This window comes from Macaca thibetana, chromosome 1 (assembly GCF_024542745.1).
Source record: "Macaca thibetana thibetana isolate TM-01 chromosome 1, ASM2454274v1, whole genome shotgun sequence".
In the NCBI taxonomy this organism is placed as follows: Eukaryota; Metazoa; Chordata; class Mammalia; order Primates; family Cercopithecidae; genus Macaca; species Macaca thibetana.
In genome coordinates this window covers 99059304-99076748 of record NC_065578.1, presented here as the reverse complement: position 1 = coordinate 99076748, position 17445 = coordinate 99059304, and the positions used below count along the sequence as shown (strand labels likewise).

The 17445-nt window shown below is 37.9% G+C and overlaps 1 protein-coding gene across 1 annotated transcript in view; it reads right to left on the bottom strand.

Annotated features, from left to right (window-relative positions):
* Positions 1–15153, bottom strand: part of PALMD (palmdelphin) — a 48527-nt gene extending 33374 nt beyond the window's left edge. Inside the window, exon 1 of the mRNA XM_050778506.1 lies at positions 14575–15153. Within this exon, the coding sequence (XP_050634463.1) occupies positions 14575–14619 (45 nt within the window). The 5' untranslated portion in view covers positions 14620–15153. The remainder of the gene's footprint in view (positions 1–14574) is intronic.
* Positions 15154–17445: the final 2292 nt, after the last annotated feature.

Here is a 17445-nt window from a genome sequence, read left to right as displayed (position 1 = left end):
GACATATGACTAGTCATACAAAAAGGTCTTTATTTCCTCATTTTTGATCAGAGGTGACATTCTCTCCATCTTATTAATATGTGTTGGTTTTAAATCTGCTTTCAAAATTAAAAACTCCCAAAGGATGAAATTTTGTTGCCAATGAAGACATCCAAAAGAAGTAAGCTATAAAGGTAATTTAGAAGAAGGAGATCCAAAAATATTTGGCAGTGTTATTGATATAAGTGCATTATTGATATATAAGTGCATGGCTTCCCTGATGTGACTATTTTGAAGATAAAAACTCTTTTTTGATGTATAATTTCAGGTACATTTGTTGAAGAAAAGCAACATATTGCTCTCAAACTGTATGCTGTGTTTCTCTTTGCATGTCAGGAGAATATATGATTTCATCAGCTTATTATTATTATCGAGATAAGGTCTTATTCTGTTGCCCAGGCTGGAGTGCAGTGATAATCATGGCTCACTGTAGCCTTGATGTCCTGGGCTCAAACAATCCTCCTATCTTAGCCTCCTGAGTAGCTGGGACTACAGCGCGCACTACCATGCCTGGCTAATTTTTTGATGTTTTATTGAGACAGGGTCTCACTATGTGACTCGGGCTATATCAGCTTACTTTCAAAATTTCATAAGTATTTCTTTTGGAAAAAAAATAGCTAGGCAACAGGCATGCATCTTGAGAACCACTTCTTTCTTTGGATGAAATCTGGCCATTAGTAACAAAAACTCTGGAAGCCTCTGTGAGTCAGTTCTTCACTATCTCTAGAGGTTGTTATTGAGCAAATATTAATTATATTTTAAATTCATTGTGCCAAACATTTTGGTAATTATTTTTCAGGCACCATTTTACTTCATACTCATCATAACAAAGAGATACTATGATAATTTCCATTTACAAAGAGGAAATGGAAATTTAGGGGAAATTAACTCATCCAAGTTTCATCTGACAATTGTCAGAGCCAGGATTTGAACCCAGGCAGTCTGAAGTCAGCCTCCACACTCCTAGCCAATTCACTGTGCCATTCCCTGGAGTGGAAAGTTAATCAAGCTGGTCACAAATTCTGCCTTTTTCTTCTCCTTCATGAAGTACTGTGGCCAGGAGGCAGCACTGGGACAACAAGCACTGAGTGTGACCTCTCATTAGCAGGGAGCACATTTTTAGCTCCCTAGAGGCTGGTGCTGCAACTAGCTCTCCATGAAAAGCCCATAGAGAAGAGCATGTTTTGTGTCGTGGACAGGATTGCTGAACTCAGCAATGCCTCCCCACTCCTGCTCATTGCCAGTTTGGGCTAGTTTGCCATTTGTGCTAGTTTCATCTTGGGGTTAGTACTCAGGTAATTGAATCTGTGGGTAGAGGCATGGCATCTGGAGTATTTTGGCAACACCAGGCTTATACAAGAGTTGCTAAGGAATACTAATGTTTTGTCACTCAGAGGTAATATAATGCCTCTCTTATATCAGTCTAGGTATGTAGGAAGGAAATTTCATAATGTTTATAGGCACGATCCTATTTTAAGATAGGTGTACTTTTTCCTCATAAGATATTCATCAGCACAGAGTTATTGTTTCTTTGCCAAATTTCACTGCACTCTGTTAGCATTAATGAAAAATAGTATGACAATAACTTTGTTTCAGTATAGCAGAATAAACTATAAGTCAACCTGAAGATGTTTATCTAGCTCGGTTGCTAGTGTACCAAAAGTTATCATCGTCAGCTAATTTCTTCCCAAATTTTCATGGAGCAAATAAATGTGAAATGCCATCTGCTTCCCCAAATTTCCCCAGCACCTGGAGCACTTCTATAGATAGCTGTCGCAACCTGGCACATCAGACGTTACTGGTTATTAACGTAACCATTATGAATAACATATTGTTGCTTATTTCTCAATGTTCAACTACCTTGACTTTTTGTTCAATGGGCATTTACCTAGATTTTTAGCCATCTGACAGCCTATTTTAGCAACTGACGCCCACAAATTTCAATCTGGAAAAGGTTATCTCTTAATTATTTTGAAAATTAATTTATTCACCTTGTACAACTATAAAGTTATTGTGACCATCCATTAATATGATCCAATGATATTAACACAATCACATATTTGATAAAAAGTAAGCACAATGCTTAAGAGTATAAGTATTTTAGTTATATTATTGATTAACAATGTGCTAAATTCTAATATGCCTAATCCTGTCAAGAAGGCAGAATTGCCTTCTTGTTTGATTATTGATTTATTCAACACTTAGCTACTTATGTGCAAATGCTATATTCAAGATGACATTAGGAGTTGTGCAGTGTTTAAAAATTATTTGGTAGATGTGAGTTTACATTCTTTTTTTTTTTTTTTTTTTTAGACAGCATCTTGCTCTGTCACAGAGGCTGGAGTGCAGTGGCATAATCGTAGCTCACTGAAATTTCAATTTCCCAGGCTCATATCATCCTCCTGCTTCAGCCTCTCAAGTAGCTGGGACTATGGGTGCACATCACCACACCTGGCTATATTTTTTATTTTTATTTTTAAGAGACATAAGGTCTTTCTGTGTTGCCCAGGTTGGTTTCAAACTCCTGAGTTCAAGTGATCCTCCCACCTTGGCTAAAGAAAGCAATTTGTGCAAGTAACTATAGTCTAAGAAATAAAGTTATTACATGTAATAGTTTTTCTTTCTGTCTTTACTTTTTTTTTTTTTTTTTGAGACAGAGTCTTGCACCATCATTTAGGCTGGAGTGCTAGATTGTAGTGGCACAATCTTAACTCACTGCAACCTCTGCCTCCTGGTCTCAAGTGATTCTTGTGCCTGAGCCTCCCGAGTAGATGAGATTACAGGCATGCCCAACCACGCCCGGGTCATTTTTGTATTTTTAGTAGAGATAATGGAGTTTTGCCATGTTGGCCAGGCTGGTCTTGAAATCCTGGCCTCAAGTGATCCACTTGCCTTGGCCTCCCAAAGTGTTGAGATTACAGGCGCGAGCCACGGCGCCAGCCAACATATAATAACTTTAGTAGTAACACATGTTATCACTAAGGCACTAGTAAGGATGCAGGTTGAGGGGAGACAGGGAGAGGTTGTTCCTAGCTGATGTCATTAAGAGAAACTTTGGAGTAGCATCTGAGTGGAATATTTTGGGTGGTTACAGTGGGGCTGGGGAGTAGGGAGAAAGGGCATTCAAGTCAAGGGCTTGATGTGAGCAAAGGCCTGGAACCAGCACACTGGGACATTATTTAAAACAACAAGTCTGGAATCTAAGTTACCATATAAGGAGTAGCAGGAAATTAAGGACAACCAGATGAGGATAGATTCTCAGTAGCGAATACTGAATGGCATGACAAAGGGTTTAGAATTTATTTACATATTGAGATAAGGAGCAATAAAAAGTTTTCAGGGGAAGAAGAATCATAGAGTTAAAAGCATGTTTTAAGAAGTTGAATATGGCCTCATTGTATAGTTGCTGTGGAAGGGAGAGAACACAAAGAGGAGAATCAGTTAGGCCACTGCACAACTCATACATAAGGCCATGAGAGCGTGAATGAGAAGGAGCAGAGGTTATGGATGTCAGAGTTAATAAGGAGTTAGATTTGTCAGGACTTGGCAACTGATGACATCTCATTGAGGAAAAGGAAAGTGTCAAATGGAATGTAAGGCTCTTATGCTTAGGAAACTGATGGGAGAGCAGAATGACACATAGAAATAGGAGTATCAGGAGAAGGAAGATTTTGGGAAAAAAGATGATGGATTCACCAAGTTTGAGGTGACCTTGGGCCAAATAGGTGGAATTATCTGCTAGGCAGTTGGAATGTTGTATGGAGAGAGATGAAGAATCAGAGCTAGAGATAAAGATGTGGGAGTTTTGAAAGGGATAGATGAGAGCAATGGGAGACATTTTTTATGAAAAGAAAAGGAGGCTAAGGAGAGCCTCCATGAAGCACCTACCTTTAATGGGTATAGGAGAAGGGGAACCCATGTGGAAGTTTATTTTGGGTCAGTCTGATATTATTTATAATAGGACTTGGTGAATTTGGCTGCATAACTGAAAGGAGCAATGAACGAACACATGTTATTTCAAATAAACAGATTGTGGGGAGCACAAAGGGCAACCACTGAGTCATGATATTGTAAGTTGTGAGAGATCTACTAATCCTACAGTCCAAATGCTTCATTTTACATGTAAGAGTTTGAAACCTTAAGAGGTTAAGTGGCTTGCTTAGAAAGGTATTTAGTAGCAGGGCCAAGACTTGTAAGAAGATCTTAATTCTCAGTCCTGGGCTCTTTTTACTTCTCACTATCTCTACAAAAGAAAAGCATGGTTGTGGGCATTTAGGCAAGGATAAAAGTAAAGAAAAATAGAAGCCATCATACTACTTGACTAGAAAAAGGGTATAGGTAGTTTTTCTAAACCATCTGAAACAATTGGAAGAGGCAAGTTAGAGCAATGACTGAAGAATTACAATAGTTGAATGTTTTCAGGTTCATTTTGCTAGAAGCTGATAATCTTACAACTTCATGATTAGCTTTGCTGATATTTTCATTGCCTAGGGTCCGAAAAGAACACTAGTAGAAACCTCTTATTTGAATGTAATTACTACCAACAGTGCAGAGTTGGTGGTGTACAAGTAATGGTAACTTGGAAAAAAAGAGATGTGCTAACAATATCCTTAGGAAAGAATCCAGGGCATAATTAGAAGTTTACCAGATTTCAGTAAAAGTATGTTTTAACGATTCTTGAGAAACATTCTTAAAAAAATTATTGAAAATGGAGCAACAATTTCAAGAGGGAACACAGATCATAAGGCGTGGGCAATTTACGAATGGAAACATGGACACACAATTAAAAATGATGTCAGGTAAGAGGAAAAGAGAGCTACTATTTAAAAAAATAAAACCAAATCATTTACTATCACTGAGAGTTTCCCAATAAGTTCACACAACCAAGAATAAAGATAAGACGGTGACACTTATTTATAATAGTGTAAATAAGGTAAAAATTCAGGGTGATGTGAAGATGTGAAACATGAAAACACCGAGGGCACAAAAAGTGCATGTGTGTGTGTGCGTGTGTGTGTGCGCATGTGTGTTATGCTAAGAACAAAAAGATAAAGGCGACAAGATGACTGCTGAGATACATAGCATAATATTAAAATGACAGAGGTAAAATACTATTCCGTTTCTACTTTACTTTCATATTTTTGATTAAGGAGAATAATCTTGATCCTCAAAAGGGTAGAACAAAAATGTCTAAAGGGAAATCAAAGCTGAAGAGGAAATACAGCATTAAAGACAGAGCTGCTCTAGTCTTCAGTCTCTGATGGGTTTCATTTCAGTGGGTAGAAAAATTTATAGACATGACAGAAAAATATTGTTAAGTAACCTCCTTGGAATCTTGGATGAAGTGAAAAGATACCAGAAGACTGAAAGTGGCAAATGACCCAATTTTTTGAAGAGGCAAAGAGGTGAATAATGAATATTTAAAGACTGGTGAAATTATGGATTAATCCCTAGCAAAGTTGTAGAGTGAACTGCATCTAGACAAGGAATGTGGTATTTAGACAAGGAATAAGTCTAGGTGGTAGCAGTTGAGAACTAAAAACAAAGCATTTAAAACACACTATTTTTTATTGCTTAATTATTTCAAGATCTGCAGATAACAAAGGTTTAAGCTGGTTTTAATGATAACTAACATTTATTAATTTTTTAATGTTTTTAATATTATTTATCATCTAAGACTCAATAATTATTCATCCATATTTTCTTTTAAAAAATGACTGTAATTCAGCTGAATTTATTTTGATTCATCATAGATGCTGAGTAATTGGTTTTCTAAATTTTTAACTATGTATCTGAAGTTTTATCAGATAATTATTTCCTATTGACTTAGGATGAAACTTTTATTACTTACTAATTTTTTAAACTGTACATTAGGCTCTGGTTGCAGGTTATCTGTATAGTTTTCCAACTATTGATTCTGGTACCAATACTGCATAGTTTAGATCATTTACCAATTAGATATATTCAAGTTTTCCTTTATTGCTCTTATCAAAAATGTATTGATTAATAGCCATAGTTATTTTTCTAGTTGGACTTTGGAATCGTTTTGTTAAATTCCAATAGAAACAAAATTGAAAACCCAACTAATTCCTTATTTATCCACATTCCCCACTAAATCAGAGAAATCAACCAACCAACCAACCAACCAACCAACCAACCAACCAACTAACCAACCAACCGAACAAGCAAAAATCTACACGCCTTGATGAAATTTAAAAAGTTACTCTTAATGGTCACTATCCAGAGATAATCAGAGATTGATAATGTTATATAAGATTTATATCTGCATAGTTTATTACAGTTCATATAAAATTGGGATTATTTTTACATGTTTAGTAATATAAATTGGCCACACCAGCAATGGATGAGAATACCTCCTTAGAGATATTGATTGAAACTGTATTAAACTTAAAATAAATTTGGAAGTATATGATAACTTTTCTGTTTTAAAACTGCACTTTCAGGAATAATATGTGTCTCTGGTCACATATAGTATGTCACTTGGTAAAGTTTTGTTAAATACTGCCCATTTCCTTAGTAGGTATAAAAATGCAAACATTTCTTCATGTAAATCTGGCATACTTCCTTACTAGTATTATTTTTAAATTTTAACATTGTAAAATGTTGTAGCTATTAAGGATGGAAAATTTTCACATTATATTTTCTGATTAATTTGTGTTTTTCAGAAAACTACTGCTTTATATATATTCATTGTGTATCTGGCTTCTTTACTGAACTTTCAAGTCAATTCTTATTCTTCACCTTAGAGACACTGAAGATGAAAACTAGAGAGTTCATTAACTTTCTCAAGTCACGCGATTGATCGAGTGGTGGAACTTGTGTCAAACCTGATTTTCTACAATTCCAGGGGTGATGCTTTTTTATCTTTTTATTTTTATTATTTGCTTTCTTCCTTATTGCTTTCCAAATATATCAATAGAAATACAATTCCCTAAATAAGGGACATTATAACAGCAAGGGGCTTTATACTCATCAGAGTTCTGATCAACTCTTAGCACCAACTTCTAACAGTTACACTGACAATTTGGAGACTGTCTGGAATGAGTCTGTGAAGAATGACTGAAATCCAGAAAACAAAGCTGTATAGCTTCAGTGGCAGGAGTCATGATAATTGGGTGGAAGTTAAAGGCAACCAGATTCTGGTACATTATGTCAGAACTCTTAACCCAGAGAGTTATTCTCAAATGGAAAAGGGTGTTTTAAGGGGTATTGATCCACCTGATATTGAAGTGCTCAAGGAGAAGCTCAAGGTGAGCTTGAGCATGGTGTTAACAGAGTGAGGACGTGGATAAAGAAGTTTCTACATTTTCTTCTGTTTCAATGATTATGCCTGCATCTAGCTTTGAAATACCCTACTTCTTAAGTTAGCCATGGGAATTGGGCATGGTTATCACTACTATTTATGGAGTGAATTAAAAAGCACACATTTTCTAAACCCCATTTATCAAATAATTGTAGTCTTCTTTCCCAACCTTACAACACATTCTAACAGACCTCTAACAGAATCCAGTGTGTGTTTTACTTATTTATTCCTTTGTCTACCCTATCTTGTTTGTTCTAACAAATAGCGACAAAACAAAACAAAACCAGGATAAACAACAAACACAAAACAAACCCCTGAATAATCAAGGGGTGATGGTAAACTTGGCCAGGTCTTCGGTGAAGAAAAATCTGTCAGTAGGCCAGACAATCATTAGCTTTCACCCTTTCTCAGCTTGATTGTATTTGTTCATTCATTCATTCATTCACCCACTCAGGACGGTTTTTTTTGTTTTGTTTTGTTTTGGTGCTCCAGCTAGTGTTGAGCTCTTTGTTGAGGGAACTGTGAAAGATGCAAGGATGTCTTTGTCTTGAGAATTCCTGGCTGGAGGGAAGAAGCTATGTAAAGAAGTGGGATGGGGAGGAAGGCAGAGGCAAAAAGGGCCTGAACTATTAGGTGTTCTGAAAACTCACTTTGATTCTGTTCCAACCCTCTTAAAACAATAACAAATGCTTCTGAAATGACACCACAATCTCTTCTTGCCCACTTCTATTCCTTGCAAACTGGGGAAAGCGGGAGAAAACTGCAGAGGTGGAGAACTGCTTCAGGTTAGAAAATGTGGTTAAGCAAAGCAGAACCTCCATAGTTTCTTCTCTTGACTCCACTTCAAACTGTATTCACAAGCGTGAACAACAGAAATCTGAGGAAGTTCTTTTCCTTTTTTCTTTTCTTTTTTCTTTCCTTTCCTTTTCTCTTTTCCGTCTTTTCCCTTCCCTTCCCCTTCCCCTTCCCTTCCCTTTCCTTTCCTGATGGAGTCTCACTCTGTTACCGAGGCTGGCATGCAGTGACGCAATCATGGCTCACCGCAACCTCTGCATCCCAGGTTCAAGTGATTCTCGTGCCCCAGCCTCCCAAGTAGCTGGGATTACAGGCATGGACCACCATGCCCAGCTAATTTTTGTATTTTTAGTAGAGACTGGGTTTCAGCATGTTGGCCAGGCTGGTTTTATACTCCTGGCCTTAAGTGATCTGTCCGCCTCAACCTCCCAAAGTGCTGGGATTATAGACATGAGCCACCGTGCCCAGCCAGAAATCTAAGGAAGTCCTGAACAGGGGTCAGGGGTGTGATTTTGATGTTTATAAAAATTTATCATGATGGTCAGAGAATCCGATAAGCAGAAGAATGGATTCAAGTTCCAACATTTGACTAATTCCTTAGCTTTTCTTGGCCTTGGCTTTCTACTATAAAACGGGAATGATAACATATGCTTTTGAAAATACTCATAGGACTAATTAGACAAATGAGATAAAATGGATGTGAAAGTTTTATTTTTCATAGCCTAAATGCTATGTAAGAATAGGCACTGTTATTATTGTTAGAAATCTCGCAATTCTTTTTCTTAGGAGATGTCCATTTTATTCCACAGTTGTTAGCATATTTGATTAATAATAGCTGTTGTAGCCCACTTTGCTATGTTACATCATCCTGTGTCAATCACTGATACATTTAATAGGTTGAAAACTTGATGCTTAGGACAGAAGAATCTAGTTTTAAGTTCCATTCAGAACTTCTGAGGATAACCTAGCTGTGTGTCTTAAGTGGCTTGACTGAATCCTCTCAGTCCCTGGGATTTTATGTAAAAACTATAATTACAGATCTCACTCAAACTGTTTTGATGATGTTTTAGGAAAATGTGCATGCCACAGGGTTCTGGGTAAGGGAACTTCTTAAGCAGTAAATGTTCATGGAGTCTCTTCCCAAAATGACATTACTATCATTTAAATAAATTAAAATATTCTTATTTCATTTTAAGAGAGGGTAGGTAGTTGGAGACTGTAGATTAAAAAGTGGAAGTCCTATTGCAGTTTTAGCATTGAACTATGTTACATTTGTTTATACTCTGGTTAGTCTTAGATGCTTATTCTCTAATTTGTTTTAATCATAGTTTTCTAAAGAAGCAGCTTTTCCTTTCAACCATCCAGTAATGTTCAGAAAGTTCATGGGGATCTTTGTCAGTAGAGGATTTAGCAAAGTAGCATTATCATTCTGTTGCACAGTGGAAAAACCTTCCCTAGTTATCAAAAAGCAGTTTCCTTAATGAGCTATCAAAATTATTATACCTCATCACATGGTCTCCTTTATGGGTGGGCTATTATGTTTGGCAAAGAAGTGTGGCATACCACATTTGTTTGAAGAAACCTTTCGCCTCTGGAAGAAACATGTAATCTTGGTACAGCACTGTGGAAAATTGTGCTGAGGTTACATTGTTGACTATTGTGGCATGGGACTTTTTTATTTAGAAGATTGCTACATCTTCATGTACCATCTTCATGTGAATTTCTTTGGAAGCTCATGACAAATTAGAAGTTGTTCCTCTAACTATGTCTTCATCATGAGATATGTTGGTTAACAATGGGGCATTATACATTCTTTGGCCACTGGTACTTTAAGAATTCCTTAGAACTCTAAATAATACAATGATCCAAACACATGTTAAGGTATGCCTTTGTTAAAGACCCAGGCTAGTTTACACTTGTTTTTACTCTCTCACTGATTCAGATAGAGCGAATAAGGAAAAATATATATGGCCAGTCTGGAATACAGAAGCAGGGCTGACTTCTTGGGTTTGTGACCTGTGAAGTCACCCAGGGCATCATGCTCAGAAGGGCCTAGCACTTAGATCAAAGCTCTGTTGTCACCGCCTTGAAATTTTGAATACCTTTTGAACAAGGGCCACCACATTCCATTGTGTTTTTGGCCCCACAAATCACACGGCAGGTCTTGCTTTGGGCCACTGTCTTATTGACTGTTAGATGATCCCAGATATTGACAAAAAGGGAACAAGATGAGGTAGAGTGCTCGGAGACACTTGTAACAGGGAACATGTGCTAAAGAAGTAACTAGAACCCATCTGTGTTCATGTTATTGTTTTAATATTGGTCTCTGTACTGTGGAGATTTCTGTTTTATGTAAATAACTCCATGCCTCTTAAATTCCTATATTTACAAATCAAGAAAAACTTATTTGGGTATTTGGGAGTGGAAAGCAGTAGGGAGTGGATCTGGGGAAATGTGAGAGGTTTTTTTTTTTTTTTTTTTTTTTTTTTTTTTCCATCATGAGCGACTTTGGCCAGCAAAATCTGGCTCTGCTGCTTAAATTCCAGTGTCAGGACTTTATATGGCTCCTTTCCAAATGGAGGCAGTCCTAAGCAGGTGCTTGTACTTGTGATTATTTTTATTGTCCAACTTTTGACAGAACTCACCCTTTCACGTCTAGGCTCAAACGTCACCCTCTTTGTGAAGCCCATCCTGACCACTCTATTTAAACTTACCACGCACTCCCATCCCCACTCCTCACACTCCAGATTCCCCTTATTTCACCTCTTTTCATTCAAATGCACAAGGTGTGGTGCATAGTAGGTGCCTAATAACCATTAATTGAATAGAGGCATGAGAGACGGTGTTGATAACACACATTCCTTACAATTAAAGGCAAGCCTGGATGAGAATAAAATGTCAGCTTTCTTCTTACTCTCTTTTCCTCAGTGGAGTCTGTTCTCTGAGAGTGGATTCTGGTTCTTAAACTTCCTCTGAGTTCATCCTTCAAATAGAACTGAGTCTCTGATCACAAGACAGTCTAAGATCTAGTTTTCCAGTTTGAGCATATTCATATTTGTAATGGTATTTTCCAATGTCACTGTAGGCATGGGGGTAAGAAAATGTATTAGCTGTGGAGGAGATGTCAAAAGTATACGGAATGTCACTCATTCTAAGGGAATCTTTGTGTTTTTGAGGAGAGATTCCCTGGGCCTTTTCATTGTTCTTCAGTGTGGCCCACGTTCACTTTCAGACAGGAACTCTGCAGGGATAACTCTGTCAGTGGTACATTCAGTCCTTCATCTCATGCTTCTCGAGAATGCTGGAGTCATTGGTATCCTCAGTTCCAGTATTGTTAAAGGTGAATTTCAAATTACTAGTCTATTTCAAAATACTATTGAGTTCCAGTTAACTCTCCTTTTGTAGAAAGATCAACTATTTTTTAAAATGTGTACTGACTTGAAAAGGGCCTCAAGAGACATTTTAAAGATCAACATAATATTTAATTAACTTTAAGCAGCCCTGTTTTAAAATTATAGTTGAAAACTGAACTTCTAGGCAAAGGGGTACTTTGACCATTAATTTGGTAAGGGAAGAGTTGGTGCATGGATAAAGTAATAAGGAAGAACATGAAAGCAATTGTGTAAAGTAGAATCTATGTTTGGTACACCCAAACTGAAGTACCTACCCTTGAACAATTGTTTCTGCATACTATCATAATTTTGCTCTTATTCTCTTTAAATCTTTGAGAAGACGTCTGACTAATCAAAAATTCAATTTACTGATCTGATATGAGAAATGAATGGCTTCACGATAGTTATTTAGTTTTCAATTTGAGAACCTAAGTATCTCATTTCAACTACTTAATGTGTTTAATTTTTTTTTTTTTTTTTGAGAAAAAGAAAAAGACGGGCACTTGGATCTTGGTTCTGTCAAATTCTGGGTATATTTTTTCAATTTATTTTTTCAATTCTCTTTTCAATTTATTTTTTCAATTCTTGGCAGTGAACATGACTTTTTAGGCACTTGAAACCAGATAGAATAAATACAACTGTGAAGATTATTTTATTTTATAGCCAGTCATTGGAGAAACAAATTTTAATGTAAAAATCAAATAAATCCTATAGTGTAAAAGTTTTTTTTTTTTTTTTTCTTCCAAAGTGAGGTCTATGTGTTGGTATGTCTGGGTGCATTGTTCTGATTTCATTCTTGAAGAATATAAAAAATTATTTCCAGTGTAGGTAAACAGGAGGAAAAAGCTAAAATGCAAAGATTCTCACTGAGTTTTAGTCTAGATTGGAGATTCTGAGGCTTCAGTGCTTCCAAAAATGAAATAATTCTTGCAAACTCTCTGCATACTCTGTGATTTTGTTTTCCTAGGGGGGAAGAGACTAGCTGAGGTGGCTTCCTGGGCAAGGCAAGGGTGAGGGCGAGGAAAGCTGGCATGTCCCAGGGCGTCCAAGAGGGAGGAGACTGGATGTGCTGTTTCCATGGACACACCACTGCTCCACTTTTCCTCTAGGTGGTGACAAATGTGACTGGATTTAGCCTGGTGAGGTGTAGGCTGGTTTATGAGAAATTTGTTCCCATAAACTTTTTCCAGTTTTTTCCCTACAACCTTTATACAAGTAGATTACTTCCAAGCTAGAATTACTTTGTGATCTTACGTTGGAGATTTGTTTAATCCTTTCTAATGGGATATATTTAGGCTGATGGAATAATCCAAATATTTTTTTAATCATCAAAAAAGCATACATCTGTATATTCAGGAACCTACTTACTCTCTTGATGGCTTTTAAGACATTATGACCATTTTCTGTTTCTATTTGCAATTGGAACCTTCAGTGACTAAGATTCCTAGCCTTAGAAATAACTGTATACAGCCATATCTTTGGAAATGTGTGGTTTTGGTAAGAGTTATAAGGTGCACTGGAGGGAAAAAGGGCTTGAGCAAGGGTGTGCCCCAACTGAAAGAGGAAAATTCAGAACCAGGGTCTACTTGTCTATTTCAATTAGCTAATTAGGAGATATAAGCATTAGAAATAGTGGAGCTTGTGACCACACAACTCACGCAGTCTAATAAAGTAACCTTTAGACAACAGCTGTAATGTAACAGGCCCGTGCCAAAAACAACAGAGCAGAGCCGAGTTCCTGTCCCTTAAAGCAGGACAGCTGAGATGGTGTCTCAGTGTAACAACAAAAAAGAACAAAACAAAACAAACAACAATCCCGATCAAGGTTTTCTGAAGAGAGGAAAATGTAATAATTAGAAGCTAGACATTTAGCAAAGCATTGTTTTAAGGATAAGTAGCAACCTTATCAATAGACTTCTGGTGTCTTACTACTGGCTAAGAAGACATTTCAATTTACTGAATGTTTCTGGGTGAAACTGAGACATTGTATCAATTTAGTAAAAAATCTAAATTAGGATTAGCGTAATTAGCTATACAATGAAAATTTTAAGAACAACAACAACAAATCCCTGATCTAGCATCAGTTTTTAAAAAGTACTAATTTTTTTCCTATACCTAATGTCAGTGGCAGAAAACGCTGAGAAATTGGGATATTGCTTTATAAAGATCTTTTATTTCTTAAAACAATTACATCAAAAGTTGTAGCTAATGATAAATGATTGTGACACAGATTTTCAAGTTACTGCCAAACACAGGGCTTTATAAAATTAAAAAGAAAGCTGGATCATTTAAGAAAAGTAATTTATTTCTTGCTTTGACTTTTTCCCGGAACAAACATAAAAAATGTACGATTTTCCTTCTCGGTATTAACAAAATATTTTCCAAATCCACTGCATGCACTGCATTCCTTTATCAGGATCTTATTCAGTTTGTGACTCTGCTGGAAACTGATATCTTAGAATTCATCTGATACGTGCTTTTACCTACTTTTCTCTTGTTTAATGCTTAAATTACGTATACTAACATTCATTTTAATTATCTTAGGTTTTCTGGAACATGCTATCACACTACAAATACAAAGTTTCAGATCATTTTTAAAATTTCTTTTTCTCTCTTTTAAAAAAATGCTAACTTTTTGATGCATTCATAGCTTAAAAAAGTTTCCAAGTTGGGGATCTGTGTTTTGATCTAAGACCAGTCAAATGAACATTTAAGGAAAAACTGCATTTCTAAGGTACACAGAGTGTGAAAGATAGTTAATCAGACTGCCTTAACAGCTTTTGATTGTTGTTTAAAACGTAGGCACAGCCTTTTTGAAAATCAAGAACATTTGCCCTGTACTCAGGTTCTGAAGCCCCAGAGTTACAGAGGGTCATAAGGGTTAAGAGAGAAACAGAGACGCGTCCATGAAGGCTGACAGTTCTGTTTTTCCACTTACAAGGGCTCAGCGACAGCGGCAGCCGGCCACGGTCTGCCTTCCTCTAAGCAACCACCTTCATGAGTTATAACTGTACGCAGACTTACTGTGATGGCCTGGAGTCTTCCCTTCACCAGCTCAGCTTCTTCCATTCTAGAAGTCAAGGACAGTCAGACGGGGAAGCAAGTCCAAAGCTACCATAAATCAAGGAGCCTCCTGGGGGAGAGGAGCGGGGGTGACAGAAGAGAAGCAGGGAGAAATCCGCTCTTTGCACCAGTGGAGAAATGGAGAAATTCCCGACTTGTCAGGAGTGTCTCCGAGCAGATGCACAGATCAGGCCAGACAGACACATGTAATGAGGGTGTGCTGGGGAGGCAGACGCTGAGGCTGCTGGCATGAGTTGACTGACAAGTTTGAACGGCAGCGGCACAAGCCCTTTTCCTTCAGGAGCTGCCAGCTCTTTGTTGTAATGTGCACAGTTAGCAAGGCACATTTTCTTATTAACTGTTCCTTACCCAATTCATTATTTTCCAGGAGTGGCACAGACAGCCAACACACTGAGTGTTTAATCAGCCTCTGCTCTAGCAACACACAGCCATCCCCGGATGTGTGGGTCTGTGTGTGTTTGTACAAAGCTCGTTTACCTGCTCTCTACTCTAGAGAGAGAGTCTTACCTTGGCTGAGGCAGAAGTGCCAAGTCACTTGTTTGCCTTTCTTCCACTGATTGGCTTTGATAATAATACAACAATCTATAGCTACTTTAAACTTCATGTAGCGGTGAATTTACGTTGGTTTGTTCTCCCCCTTCTACACCCCACCCCCGACCCACCTGCTCAGCAATTTGTTGCAAACTGGAATCTTTAGGTCATGGAGAACTCAAAGGTGTTAATGTGACTATATTGAGAAGTTGGCCCACCAGGGTATTTAGTGTGGCTTAAACACCAAGTGCCACCTTTTGTTATTGCTTGACTTGGATTTCTGTGGAATGCAGTTCTTTCTTGGACGTTGTTCAGAAATGACACTCTTGGCTTTCAGGAAGGTGTCCATTTTGACCTCACCAGTTACGCAAGAGAAAGGAGTGAGCCTTTGAAAATGTGATGAGACATTCTGGAACTGCCTGGAGCCCTGGACTGTGTGGATATTCCCCTCTTTAGAAAAAGGCAGGCAAGCCCAATGGGACTCCTAGGTCAAAGCAGAGGCTGGGAAGCTGTACAATTGGCTCTGTCTGTTTTCTTTTCCCTACAGGTTCTTTAATTAAATTTTGTTGAAGTAAATCCTAATTACCAACTACCTTATTATTATGTGTTTGAATGCTATTAAGCACTTTCATATCGACATTCAGTTGAAGAGGTGAAAAGGACAACCCAAACATTGAACATATTTCCTTTGTCGTTTTGATATTAGTAATAATAATAGCTAATATCTGTTGCATTCTCTCTATAGGCAAATGCATTCTTGCAAAGTGCTGAGGGATAAGTGCTATAATCCCCGCTTTAAAAATGAGGGAACAGGCTCAGAGAGGTAATTTGCCATATAGCTAGTAAGTAGCAAAGCCAAGATTGGAACTCCAGCTGCCTGACTTTATAAGTGGCATTCATCAAGGACTGCCCAAGGACACAGGGCAAGGAAAGGCACAGGCTGAAGGTTAAGTCAGTCTTTATGAGAAGGGGTCGGGCCCCCAGCCTCCTCCTCCATCTAGCTCCTAGAACACTACAGCTGGGTGTAACAGCCTAAGGCAGAATGGTGTGGGAACGTCCTCTGGAGAAATTTATTGGCCCTACTGAGGTTTCCCCATATTATCGGCTGGAGTTCCCCAACCACAGAGCCCTCATCCCAAGTCAGTCACTATAAGGTGAAACCCATGTTTTAAGAGTCTGAAATTATACTTGAGAGTAGTTTGTCTTTGCTCATACATCCTCAGAAGGGACACTTGGGGAGACCAGAGAATAGGAGGATTGTTTGGATGTAGGCCAAGTTTGTTTACTGTTGGATGCATATTTACGCGTTACAAAAAAAAAAAATCAAACCTTCAAAACTTTTGATTTTGTTTATTTGTAGATCCTGGCTGAAATTAAAGACAAGAAAGCAGTAATGATAAATATCTCAGTCAGAATTGCATATTTGGTGCCCAGAACAAATGGGCAGTCATCCAATTATTAGTCTGGATCTTTTCCTAAAAACAATTTACCTCTCAAATCTCATTTCTGCTAGAGGAAAACCCAAGATTTTGCTAGTGTAGGGGAGGACAAGATTTAAAAAAAGAGGATCAGGGAATTTAAGAGGGAGCAGAGTTGCAACAACTGATTGGCATCTTCATGTGGGTGGTAGGCAGAAAAGGCTGGAGCTGGGAAAATCTGGGGGACCTGAGTGGAATCCTGGAGCCAGAGTTCTGATGGCCTTGACAATCTCCCTTGGTCTGCACTACAGATTAGGCTGTTTCCACTCAACTTTCCCTCCCTCTCTCTTTCACCTGCCTCTTAGACATGTCCAGCTCCAGCCTTTTCTGCCGATCCTCCCATGTTCTCTCGTACAGTCATTTCTCCTCATAAAATTCTGTACATTTAACCCATCTTGGCATTTGTTTCTCATAGGATCCAGAATAACATCATAACTTCCACATCTACTATATTTTATTTACTTAATCTTTTATTGTCTACCAGAATGTAAGTTCCAGGAGAGGAGAAAGTTTGTTCAATCATGTATCCCAAACCCCTAACACAGTGCCTGACACATCAGAGGTTCTCAATAAATATATGCAGAATGAATAACAAATGCTTAAAAAATTAACAATTATTAGTATTGTCGACTAAACGAATGAATAAACACGTGGTGAGACCCATCAGTTGTCAGCAACCAGAGTGATCCAGTGTCTCTCAGGAATTTTAGCATTCTTGCCGTGCTCAGTCACTGTCTGGGAGTAGCCCCTGGGAAGCATAGCCTTGAAGCAACCATAGGAATGCGTTTCAGAGTAAAGGTTT